Genomic DNA, 12,786 nt, shown 5'->3' on the forward strand with positions numbered 1-12,786 from the left:
TTCAATGAACAGTCAATGTTTGCTGAACTAATAGCCAAACCCACTTTCTTATTCTTCACTCAAGAATATGTCTGTGGAAATAAGAGACTAGTGCAACATTTATGCAAACCACTGCAACAATGGTAATCCCTACTCTGTTTGAAAGTCACCTAGGGAAGGGTGAAGATTTATCATAAGTATTCTGTACTGCCATCTTTATCATATATTGTTTCAAGCAACTCAGATCTCTTTTCCAGCATGGTCTTATTACTCACATGTACATTCACTCTGTTTTTTAAAAAGATAAATACCAGAAAATAAAGCAATGCCAAAATGTTTACAAGATAGAACGTTTTTATTACACTGACCATAGGACTTTCCCATTAAAAAGAAAAAAAAAGACCAATTCCTGATCAGAGAGAAAACCCAAAGTTAATTGATTTTAATAGAAACAGCTCTGTATGTTTTGTGTCAAGAAAAAAGCCACCAAAATTTGTTCAGAGTGATGAAAAACCAATCTCAACAAGGTGATCATTTAGTATCATTCTTGCATTGAAGGGTGGCCTGCATATGCCAGACAAATAGTTCTACCGAAGGGGATAAGGCGAGAGAGAGTAGCCGCAGAGAACATTTCATGATTTACTTGATTCCTTGGTGCATAGTAAAAAAAAAATGATGACAAATTCTTCAAACTCATAGAGCACATTCTCCGAGACTTCTGAATCTACCTTTCTCTTTGGCTTTCCAATGTATAATCTTCTAGAGTAAATATAGCTACAGTAAATAGCCTCCGAAGTAACCTGAACTCACCAGAAGCCAATCCAAGCAGCCCAGTGCCCTCGCTGTAAGGTTTTAATCTTGAATAGCATTCAAGGACCAACAGCCTTAATCAAATGTAATGAGCATCAGGGCGATGTCAGTTCAAATTTCTTCATTTAAAAATCTCTTTAATTATTATGAAGCATGACCCTGCAATTTGCATGTTAAGAAATGGTCCATCTGCTTTCCATTAAAGTCAGTTGGCTCCTTTGATTGGAAGTAACTCCAGCGCTCTACTGTAATTGTGTGCAGATGGGGCTCAACCCCCCTCAAGACCTCCAGCCCTCACTGCCGGTGCGCACAGTCCTCACTGGCTGAACCAGCATCCCAACTGCATAACCAGATGTATAGACTGGATCTCTTCTCAATGTGTTTTTTATTATGTAAATGATTAGCATTTTTCTCTTTAAAATTACTTTTGAACAAATTAGTCATCTGAAATCTAAATGATTCTGTTGAAAAATTTACAAACGTTATCGTATGGCAAACTGCAATATGTGACGTCCAGTTTTTTTCTTTGAAATGCAAGAAACATTCTGCTGAAATCAAAGGAACAGAAACCCAATGCTTTTTAAAAATGTTGAAAATATATGGATAGAAAAATCAATTAGGATAAGCAATCTACAGTTGCATACTCATTGTGAGATTTTATTATTACTATTAATTTTTATCATGAATCTAAATGATATAAAAATGTAGCAAGATGTATTGTTCTAGTGATTTAATCACTACTTGATATCTCTCATAAAGGTAATTAGAACTCTAGAATTTGTATTTACATCACATTAAGGCATTGGGCTACTGGATGCAAAATGTTGAAAATTTATTTGTGAGAAGTTGTATAAATCTATTTCCAGAGGTCTGAAGTTTCACTATTTGATATATTAATTATTTGTGGAAATATTAAATTAACTCTATGATCGGGTCTTTTTGAAAAGAAACAGACTGAAGTACAATTAATTCTTGGTTTATCCATGGCAAAAGGAAACTATAGGTCACAAATTAGTCTGAATCTTTACGTTTGTAAAATTTTTTAACTTTTCTTTCTCCCTGCCCAAACCATTTTTGCTACAGTTGGAAGCCAAGAGAGGCAGTGGGATTTGGCAACAAAATAGTAAAATATATAACCCTCTGGAGGAAAGATTGTCTCACCAAGCCATAAAATAGACTTAGAAAGGAAATAGAAATAGAAAGGAAAAAGGAAGTGAGTGCCCCCAAATGCACTCATTTGTATTCTACCTGTAGACTTTCTACAACTATACGAAGTTTTGCATTTCATAGAACTAGTACCAGCAGGCATCTCCAATCATGTTAATATTTCCAAGCCTTCATTTTGATGCTAATAATTTTATTTAAAAAGTAAAAGAAAGGATCTCTGCTGTTTGTTTTAAACTATAGTCTATGAAGGTTAACTTACTTCCAGGCATCAGTTAAGTGCAGTTCTTACAGCATAGCCCAAAATCATATTTTCAAGACACCCATCGCTTTTAAAAACTCAAGTAACCAGTATAAAAAGCTCTTGAAGCTATAAAACCAGTACTTTCTATCTTCCCTTCCACAAACACAGTAGACCAAACAGAAAGTATGTATGAGTTTTTATAATTTAAAAATTTTTTAAAAATTAATTCATTAAGTAATAAAATGAAATATATACAGAGGTTGGTAAATGTCCATTTATTTAAAGGTTAGAAAAACAATCTGCCCACTTAAAGAGTATTGTGAGCATGACAATCTCAGTAATAAACTATTGGACCATGTGGGGGGTTAGTGTCACATGGATCCTTGCACCCCAATGCCCATTATAGATGACAGCAAATAGTAGGCACTCCGTAAATGTGTATTCAACTGAAATGTGTCAATACTTCTCCATCCAAGTGACAGCAGCCCCTTGTAAAGGTAAACCGGGGAAATGTTAAGAAAATGTTATTTCGGATTTCCAAACAGCACTATGCAACACTTTAATACATAAAAAATGAATGAATGAGGAACTTCAGGTTTTCAATATTTATCCCATAGAATGTGGTTCTCCATATAGCACACTCTGTATCTAGTTTTATACACTTCAACTCTACAATGTAAAACAATCCCATGTTATTCATTAGCCTAAAATGATTCATAAAGTAGTGATTTTGTTGGATTAAAAATATTCTATATTGACAAATCTTTTAGTTGGCCTATTAGATAGACAGGTAGATAATAGATTTAGATACATTTTGGGACAGGGTCTCACTCTGTTGCCCAGACTGGAGTGCAGTGGCATGATCATGGCTCATTGTAACCTCGAATTCCTGTGCTCAAATGATCCTCCCACCTCAGTCTCCCAAGTAGCTATGACTACAGGCACATGCCACCATGCCTAGCTAATTTTATTATGTTTGTAGAGATAGGGATATCTTGCCATCTTGCCCAGGCTACTCTTGAACTCCTGCCTCAGCCTCCCAAAGTGCTGGGATTAAAGGGGTGAGCCACTGTGTCAGACCTTAGTTAGCCTATTATATCATAACACAACCATGCCCAGTGAGTGTTTCCATTAGAGATCCATACATTCAAAATAAAAATGACAGGAGAGCTAGCCCAGATGGGAGCAGATGTTAGATCTATTTCTGCTACCTACTACCAAATCACTTAGGCATAGCCTGCAACCTCTGTTTCAGCAGCTGTGAACAGAGAGCAGGACTAGATAATCTCAACCCACCATGACTCCCACTCTTATTAAAGAAAAAAACTACACAGACCTAGCAGAGACAGAGAGAGGGAGGCAATCTTATTTCACATTAATTTGTTTGGGGCAATAAGAAGGCATCTTGGAGGTAGGAAAGACAGTGATCACGAGTATCCTAAGATTGCAGGTTGGTTTGTGCGCTGACTGGGCACATGGTTTTCTCCTTGCAAAGCCAAGGGATGGGTTAGAATGGACACTTTCCCTGGGGCTTGTGTACATCAGTCCCCCTCTCCTCTTTTGAGAGTGAAGAAGCAGCTGGACTCCAGGTTGGGAATGCCAAAAGGGACTTCAAATGCCTCATTAGCTAAGATGATGAAGGAGTTGCTGCAGGCTCTATTTGCCCTCCTTTTACACACACTAACATATTAAGAGGCACTGTCAAAACTCCCAGGACATGAAAACCAGCCTTCCTGGAGGGACTACTGAAGAAAGCAAGAAAAAAATATCTACATATATATATATGTATATATATATATATATATATTTTTTTTTTTTTTTGCAAAATAACAATCTATTAACTTGACTGTCTTCATTACACAAAAGTCACTGTCAGGTTAACAGAGTCTGTTTATTCTATTTGTAGTTGATTCCCATTGATTCTCTCTCTCTCCACAAAAATCTAAGTTAAGAGCTAATTTGTAGTAGAAGAGTGACTTCAGTACTTTAACAAAAGTTCACCTGGTTTCGTTAAACGTAGTTTTACATTCAAAGTGTCTTTGCATACTTAATCATTTATTCTGGCCCGTTCTACAATATTCCCCTTATTCTCAAGTGAAACAGGCATATTTGAAATTCACACTAACTCTTCAGTCCTTTTATAAAAGTGCATATTTTAATTTATATTATCTCTTTAAAACACTATAGGTTTTACAAAAGGGTTTAAAAAGACGATTCCCAAAGCATCCTATTTTTATGGTGAATGCTACTCATACATAGTATATTATCTTTAATGACAGATAAGATTTCATAATAACAGATGCTTTAAAAGTTAGATGGTTTTAAATTTCGCAAAAGCGACTTGCTGTAATTTAAAATAAGAGGCATGACCACAATAAAACTTTAAAACTATTAAAGAAACATCACTTGGTAAGAAGAGAAAAGCAGCGATTATTTTGAATGTAAGACATAGGACTTATGGTGTGTTTCCAACGATAAAGAAAAAAAAAACCGGTTGAATTACATAGATTTCAGAGGAAAGTATTCCCAAGTGGGAGCTAAAGGAAGATGGGACAGATACTTAACTTCTGGGAGATGTGAATTGTTGTAAGTGTTAGAGTAACATGGACTTCCAAAAATAGGCAGCCAGCACATAAATCAAAACTGGCATTGATGGTGAATACTTCTTTATACACATTTTTTTTAAGTACCAGTATTTAGAAACAATATGGATTTGGCATGTGTGTGTGAAAGACATAGAGAGAGAAAGACATCTGTTACTCTCTCTGTACTTTAATGAATACTGCCTACTGACTGACTCTATATTAGGGGTCCCCAGCTCCCGGGCCACTGACTGGTAGCAGTCTGTGGCCTGTTAGGAACTGGGTCACACAGCAGGAGGTAAGTGGTGGGTGAGTGGACAAAGCTTCATCTGTATTTACAGCCACTCCTCATCACTCACATTACCACCTGAACCTCCTGTCAGATCATCAGCAGCTTTAGATTCTCATAGGAGCGTGAACCCTATTGTGAATTACACGTGAGGGATCTAGGTTGCATGCTCTTTATGAGAATCCAATGCCTGATGATCTGTCACTGTCTCCCATCACCCCCAGATGGGACCATCCAGTTGCAGGAAAACAAGCCCAGGGTTCCTACCGATTCTACATGATGGTGAGTTGTATAATTATTTCATTACATATTACAATGTAATAATAATAGAAATAAAGTGCACAATAAATGTAATGTGCTTGAATCATCCCAAAACCATCCCCTGCCCCCTCCCCCAACATGGAAAAATTATCTTCCATGAAACCAGTCCCTGTTGCCAAAAAGGTTGGGGACTGCTGCTCTATATAACTCTTCAATGAGACCCCCAAAATTAACAAAATGTTATATGTCACGGTGTATTTTGATGGTATCCCAAACTATACCTAATACAATGGATTCATCTTGGCTTTAAAAGAGCTTAGTCCCATTTACAGAAAATGATCAGCAGCACTCGATATTAAGGAGCTAAGTGCTCTAGAAACGGCTTTTGAATATAAACTATTGCATTTGCTAAACTGTTTGATAAATTGAACCTCCATGTTTTGAGGAAGGGAAATCCTTTGTCTAGAATCTCAAGGTACTAATGAAAATATTTAAGATCTGTACAACGACACTAATGTTCTTGGGTCATATCGGCAGAAAAAGCACAATACCAGTATATTTGTTATGCATTTTTCAAGTGTGCTTCATCTCCCAGCCTATTTTCTAAGGATTTAAATCGATTTATTCCAGTGTACCTAGTAGAGCTTACTTGAATCAGTCTGACTGAAGAAAAAGACAAAAATGTTCCTGAATTGTTGCTGTCCATCACGTATGCCAAATTAAAAAGAATTAATATGAATGACTTGCTCTGCCCCATGTCGAGTTAATATGGCTAATCTTTATGGGTCTGTGAATATGTTAAGATGTCTGTATGTGGTATAAAATAAATTTTCTAAAGATTTTATGTTTTTTAGACTTTTCACACCTATGATGGACACCCTTCCCTAGGCACACACAGATATATGTGACACTGCATGTGTCTTCACACCCCCAGTGCTGCCCCTTACCTTTGTACAGAGTCTTGGGTACTTGACAGGTGTGTCCACACCCATTCGAACAACATTTCTTCACCCCAGAGCACTCATTGTCAACTTCGCAGCTTTCAACACAGGCGGCCGCAAATCCACTGGCTTTCTCAGGAGCCGGACAGTCCCCCTGCTTCACCAACAGGATGTATTTGAGGAACTCACAGCTGGTCAAGCATTCGTAGCTCTTCTTGGGGAAGAGAGGCTAAGTCAAAGAAGAATTTTAAAAAATATTCCATTAAAGACACATGAAGTCTGATTTCCAAGACATCTGAAAGGAAGTTCAACATTTTTCCCCACCAAACCTTTGCTTGAATATTTGACAAAATGCATGTATTTGTTTTCTTTTCTCCTATCCAAGTGACATTTTGTGCTGATTTCTCAAAGGAACATAATCCATAAGTGATGATTTTATATTGCATGCAACAGACAAACACCATGTATATGCGCCCACGTTCACAGATCATATATTCTATCTTGGTCAAAGATGTTTTCCAAAACAACTGATTATAGTCACAAAACCTGTTCAGTACAATTTGAGGGCCCTTTTTGGATTATATACATTACACTTATAACACATCACTCTCTTTAATTTTTTCTTTCTCCCTTTTTTTTTTTTTTTTTTTTTTTTACAGTTAAGGTCTCACTTTGTCACCCCAGGCTGGAGTGCAGTGGTGCAATCACAGTTCACTGAAGCCGTGAACTCCCAACCTCAGGCAATCCTCCTGCCTCAGCCTCCCAAGTAACTAGAACTACAGACACACACCACCATCCCTGGCTAATTTTTATTTTTTGTAGAAATGAGGTCTTGCTATGTTGTCCAGGGTGGTATTAAGTCCTGGCCTCCAGCAAATCTCCCACCCTAAGCCTCCCAAAGCACTGGGATTGCAGGCATGAGCCATTGCACCTGGCTATTTTCTCATATATCATAAATACTCATCAAAATAGCAGGAGCTCTATAAAACTTTACAATTCTCACAATGGTAACATATTTATTGGTATTGTATAGCACAGTTGTCTAAGCCTTCTAATTGAACATATTTCAATAATTTCCAGCCTTTATTATTAATATGGAATTGTCAATGAGTTCTGCAGTAGAAGAATGTGAATCTTCTCTAAAAATCAGCCCATACCTATGTTATCTGTGACACAGTTGGGGTCTGAACAGCATCTTGCTGAGGACATTTTGGTTGAGCCCAGAATCAATCAACCATTAGTGAGAATAGGAAGCCCTGGACTTATTAGAGGAATGCATTATTGAAAAAGCCTGAGTAATGTGAAAGAGCCATTTATCAAATGCCTATTTTTCCTTAGGAAAAAATGGTTCAGGACAGCACTCGGTCATCCCTAAGACAGGAGCTGCAATTGGAAGATAATGGCTTTTTTCTGCCACTGAACAGAGGAGTTGCTGAGATTTCTAAAAGCTGTCCCATCCAGGGAAAGAAAGGGAAGGATGCTCTCTGTGCTCTTGCTCTCCTTTTTCCTATGGAAGAGAATGGCCAAGACAGCCCCACCAGCCCCAGCCCTCCACCCAGCCCTATCCCTAACCCTCTTTTTGCTTTATAGAAGATGGCTGAAAAGATGATCACCATAACCCTAACTTTTATACCAAGCCTCCTTTTATCCTTATGGGAGATGGTTTCCATGATAACTACTATTCCACTAAAGACACATGAAGTCTGCTTGAATGTTTAACAAAATAGATGTATTTGTTTTCTTTTCTCCTATCAAAGTGACATTTTCTTTTATCAAAATGCATTTTCACCTGGAATGCCTGTGCATAGCCAGGTTAAATTTCACTGTCTCTTTTACCTGGGGGTGGCTACGTTGTTGTGAATGGAACGTAATCAGCAAAGTTCTGTGCCACTGTGGACCGAGGCTTGCAGATGGTGGGGGATGGTGCCCCCGTGTTCTTCTTTATTAGCTGGATATGGGTGGCACCACAGCTGTAGGGAATGAGGGAATGGTGGGGCCACAGGAGGAGAGACGCCAGAATGCTGTCTGCCCATATGGAGAAGGACAGCACCCTGCCGGGAACAGCTGCCTTGAACTGCTTCATGGGTATAAAGCAAGTACACACGTGTTTGAACTCTTGTACATGTCAAGCTCCGTTTGCTACAACCATTCAGGGTACCTGAACCAATGCAAAGGCCATCCAGTGAAGGGCTGCCATGGTTCCTCAACGTTGGAAGTGGAAGATGAACAAGGAGGACACTTTCTGTTTATTTGATGTCACAACAGGGTTAGGAATATAAGAAATAAATGTGGTAGCTTTGGTGAACAGAAGTCTAGGGGGAGAATAGGAACATCATGCAGCTCAGCGCCAGCATGCTGCTTGATGCTCCACAGTGATCCCTAACCAGGGCTCATTACTGGTAACATCTGGAAACACCTGGGTTACACCTGGACGATACCTGGGAACACTCGCCTGTGTGCTGCCTGCTGCTCCTCCCTGATGACTAAATATGGCTCTGCACCATCGTGACACCTGGGTAACACCGGGTCATCCCTACCATTGCCTGGTAATGCCTGGGCAACACCTGGTAAGACCAGCTCATGTGTTGCTGTTGCTTCTCAATAGTGATTGAATATCGCTCCCTACCAAGAGGTAACACCTGCCAAACCTGCCAGCATGCTGCTGGCTGCTCCTCACTGTTAAACAACCATGACCCTTTAGTCAGATAGGTGTCTGGTAGCACCTAGATACCCTGGAGATAGGAGGTTATCTAGGCAGGAGACTGAATGGTTTGGGCTATTAACCAGAGAGTATTTCACCAATAGTGGAGGTATGTTATAAAACAAACAAACAAACAAAAAAACCCACCATTATCAAAGTCTCTAGTGGGAGGTGGAAGGTTGGTGGGAGGAATGTCTCTCTTTTCCAACAGTTAGTTCATTAATTTTAGCCTATGATTCTCAGATTGATGATGACTGGAAATTCCACTGAAGACTCAAAACATAACTTCAGCAAGGAATATCTTAGTAATCCTAGGATAAACTACAATTTCAGCGTAAATTATTCTCCACTGTCTCACCTGCTTCTTTTCCCCAAACAATGTTCAATTAAAATATGCGTAAGAGTTGACGGCAAATGTTATATTATGTGCATTTTACCACAATTTTAAAAAAACACTGTGAAAGAGACAGAAAATTTTTATACCATGAGAATGTGTGCAGCACCAAATTGTTATTGTTTCATAGTGACAATAATCTTTCTGATATTGTAAATTTAGTGGATGACAAAGCATTAGTACTTCATTACAAGTTAAATACAATTAAATGCCTGTTCTTTTCTTAATTAACAAAAGGAAAACAGTGGAAACACTAGCTAGAAAAACTATAATTTCAAGGTTTGAATTAGAATTGTAGATGTCATATAAAATTGTTTGTTAGTAATTAATCATATATAAAACGTGAAAATAACATGAGTTGACTGAACTAAAATTATTTCTCAATTTAAGAACTTTAAGGTAAAACTTAGAAGGGCCATGGTGTCAATATTGAATTATGACAAATTTACAGCTAATTTAATTAAAAAGAAACTTTATAAGTATTTAAAGCATTATTAACTCTCAAGGCTTTTATCTCTTACTCTATTTCACAGTTCATTTTTCTGTTAGCTGTTAGATGTGTTTTACTTCATTGAGTTTTGAAGCTCTAAGTTTAGTTTCAAACCTAAGTTAATAATCAAGGAAGTATGCTAACAGATCTGTAACAATTATATAGTATTTGCCAACTTTCTTCTTTCAACAATTCATATACATTACACACACTGAAAGAAAATACTTAGTTACCAAAATCATTGGTCAGTGCCTCATGGGCTGAGATTTCCAAGTAGAAATACTTGTATTAGGCCGGGCGTGGTGGCTCACGCCTGTAATCCCAGCACTTTGGGAGGCCGAGGCAGGCGGATCACGAGGTCAGGAGATCGAGACCATCTTGGCTAACACAGTGAAACCCTGTCTCTACTTAAAAAAATACAAAAAATTAGCCGGGCGTGGTGGCAGGCGCCTATAGTCCCAGCTACTCGGGAGGCTGAGGCAGGAGACTGGCATGAACCTGGGAGGCGGAGCTTGCAGTGAGCCGAGATCGCACCAATGCACTCCAGCCTGGGCAACCAAAGCGAGACTTTGTCTCAAAAAAAAAAAAAAAAAAGAAATACTTGTATTAAATCTGGCAAGTGTTTCCTGCTTGGTAACTTGGAAATCACAGTGACTTAGTTTGCATCATGATATAATGAAATCAACTCAGTTCATACTCTTCATCTATGAAAACAGAGTATGAGTCAAGAATCAGATAAAGTTTGGATCCTCTATTCGTATATTATTCTAATTATCTATATGCCAACTGCCACACATTTGAACTGTGAGGGACAGGAAAATAGAGGCTATGTCTCCTTATCTTCATTATTTACTGAACTATTGGGGCAGACATAGAAACAAATAAACAAAGACAGTAACCTAGAACAGTTATGAAGCATGTGTTCCCAATGACTATAAAAGGGGAATGATCATAATTAGCCCAACAATTTAGATCTTTCAGTTGATATGAGAGTTATTCTGTATGGATATTCAATGTTTTCCTTTTTGGTAAGGACATAGAAACACATATGTTCATCTTTGCACTCATGGTTTCTAGACTGGTTTATAATCTTGAAATAATACAGGTAACATTACGAATATTACATGAGGTAACACACACAAAGAATTAAGCACTATTGTGCGTAGTTGGCCCACAATACATACTCAATAAGAATTAAGTAATTTGTGTCTTTTTTTCTTTTACCACTGCTACAAGTTTACTCTTTAACATTTCAAAATTCTTCTGGTGTGCTCATGAAAATTTTGTAAGATCCAAAGACAGAAGGAAGTCTATATTCTTCTACAGTGTGTCCAGCCACTAGATTCCAACCCACTACTTCCAGATTAAGCACTGAAATCTGCATCTCAGGAATTGTACCCTGTACTTAAATGAAGTTCATCTTAGAGCAGTGTGGATTTGGTGCAACAGTCTTACAGAGGAGCTTTATTTAACTGTTCTATTAAAGGCAGATTTATCAAAGGGAGGTTTTGATGCTGTCTATTAATTTTCTTTCATAATTCTCTTGGATTGGGTTGAAAAAATATTATTTGTTTGAATATAAATTAGAGAACATATGGTATGTGTACATAAGGTCTCTCTGCAGGTCATTAATCATAGTTTAATGAGAATTTATTAATTGAATGGAATAAAGAGAAAAATGTGTACAGGTCAGAGAAAATGCTGTGTGAATATTAATACTCTAGATATAAACAAAATGTGCAAATTGGTCTCCAGTAGGAAATCCTGTGAACAAAGGTAATTTGAGTGTCACAAAAGTATAATAACTTCTGACCGTTAAGCATGTAAAATTTCATGTGATAATACAAATTACTCAGAGATTTGTTAAAAGGAATGAGAAAATAATAGAAAAAGACTTATTCAAATCAGTATGCATGTAATACCCATCAATTTTATGGTCAATAAACACGTGTGACAACATAGATTCTATGTTCTATTTCCTGTTTCTAAAATTATATGCAGGTAATGAAGGCAAATTGTTAACTGTAAATTTAGTTTTTATAACTACAATTCATTTTTATAAAACTATTCATATGATTAATTTCACGAATCACACAAATGTCACTCTCAAATTATTATTATTATTATTATTATTATTATTATTTTGAGAGAGTCTCGCTCTGTCGCCAGGCTAGAGTACACTTGCACAATCTCAGCTCACTGCAACCTCCAACTCCCTGGCTCAAGTGATTCCCCTGCCTCAGCCTCCCAAGTAGCTGGGATTACAGGCATGCGCCACCATGTCCAGCTAATTTTTGTATTTTTAGTAGAGATGGGGTTTCACCATGTTGGCCAGGATGGTCTCGATCTCCTGACCTCAAGTGATCTGCCTGCCTTGGCCTCCGAAAGTGCTGGGATTACAGGCGTGAGCCACCGCACCCAGCCAAATGTCATTCTTTTGCCAGGTCATTGGCTCCAATTTAAAATTTGAAAAGAATATGGTCACTATGCCCATTAATTTTGTTTATTTTGCCCTTACTGTCCCCAAAACTAAGAAAGAATTAGTCTGCAAAGATTATGTATTTTTTCTAGATTAGTGATTAATAGTATCTAATGGATGTCATTATGCCTCCAAAGAAGAGATAAAGCAAAGTGTTAAAGAAAAATATCTTTGAGGTGCATTGGATTAAGTAAAAAATCCTTCATATGTTAACGAATAGATATATGTCATACTATATATTAATATGCAGTATTAATGAATTCTCATATATCCCTTCTACATGTCATCTCGGTTTTTAGTGCCTTACCTGGGTAATATGCTAAGCTCCACTAAGAAGAAAATGAATAAAACATTAATTTATCCACCTGTGGCAAGTGGCTAAAAATAAAATTAAATACTAACAAAAGTAGGCAACATTTCTTGAATGCTTTCAGAAAGAGAGACAGTACTAT

At 37.5% G+C, this 12,786-nt stretch overlaps 1 protein-coding gene across 1 annotated transcript in view; it reads right to left on the reverse strand.

Moving 5' to 3' along the window:
- ANOS1 (anosmin 1) overlaps nt 1-12,786 on the reverse strand; it is a 199,684-nt gene that overhangs the window by 58,337 nt on the left and 128,561 nt on the right. The window contains exon 4 of the mRNA XM_008959454.4: nt 6,277-6,499. Within this exon, the coding sequence (XP_008957702.2) occupies nt 6,277-6,499 (223 nt within the window). The remainder of the gene's footprint in view (nt 1-6,276; nt 6,500-12,786) is intronic.

The sequence above is a fragment of the Pan paniscus genome, chromosome X (assembly GCF_029289425.2).
Source record: "Pan paniscus chromosome X, NHGRI_mPanPan1-v2.0_pri, whole genome shotgun sequence".
NCBI classification, from domain to species: domain Eukaryota; kingdom Metazoa; phylum Chordata; class Mammalia; order Primates; family Hominidae; genus Pan; species Pan paniscus.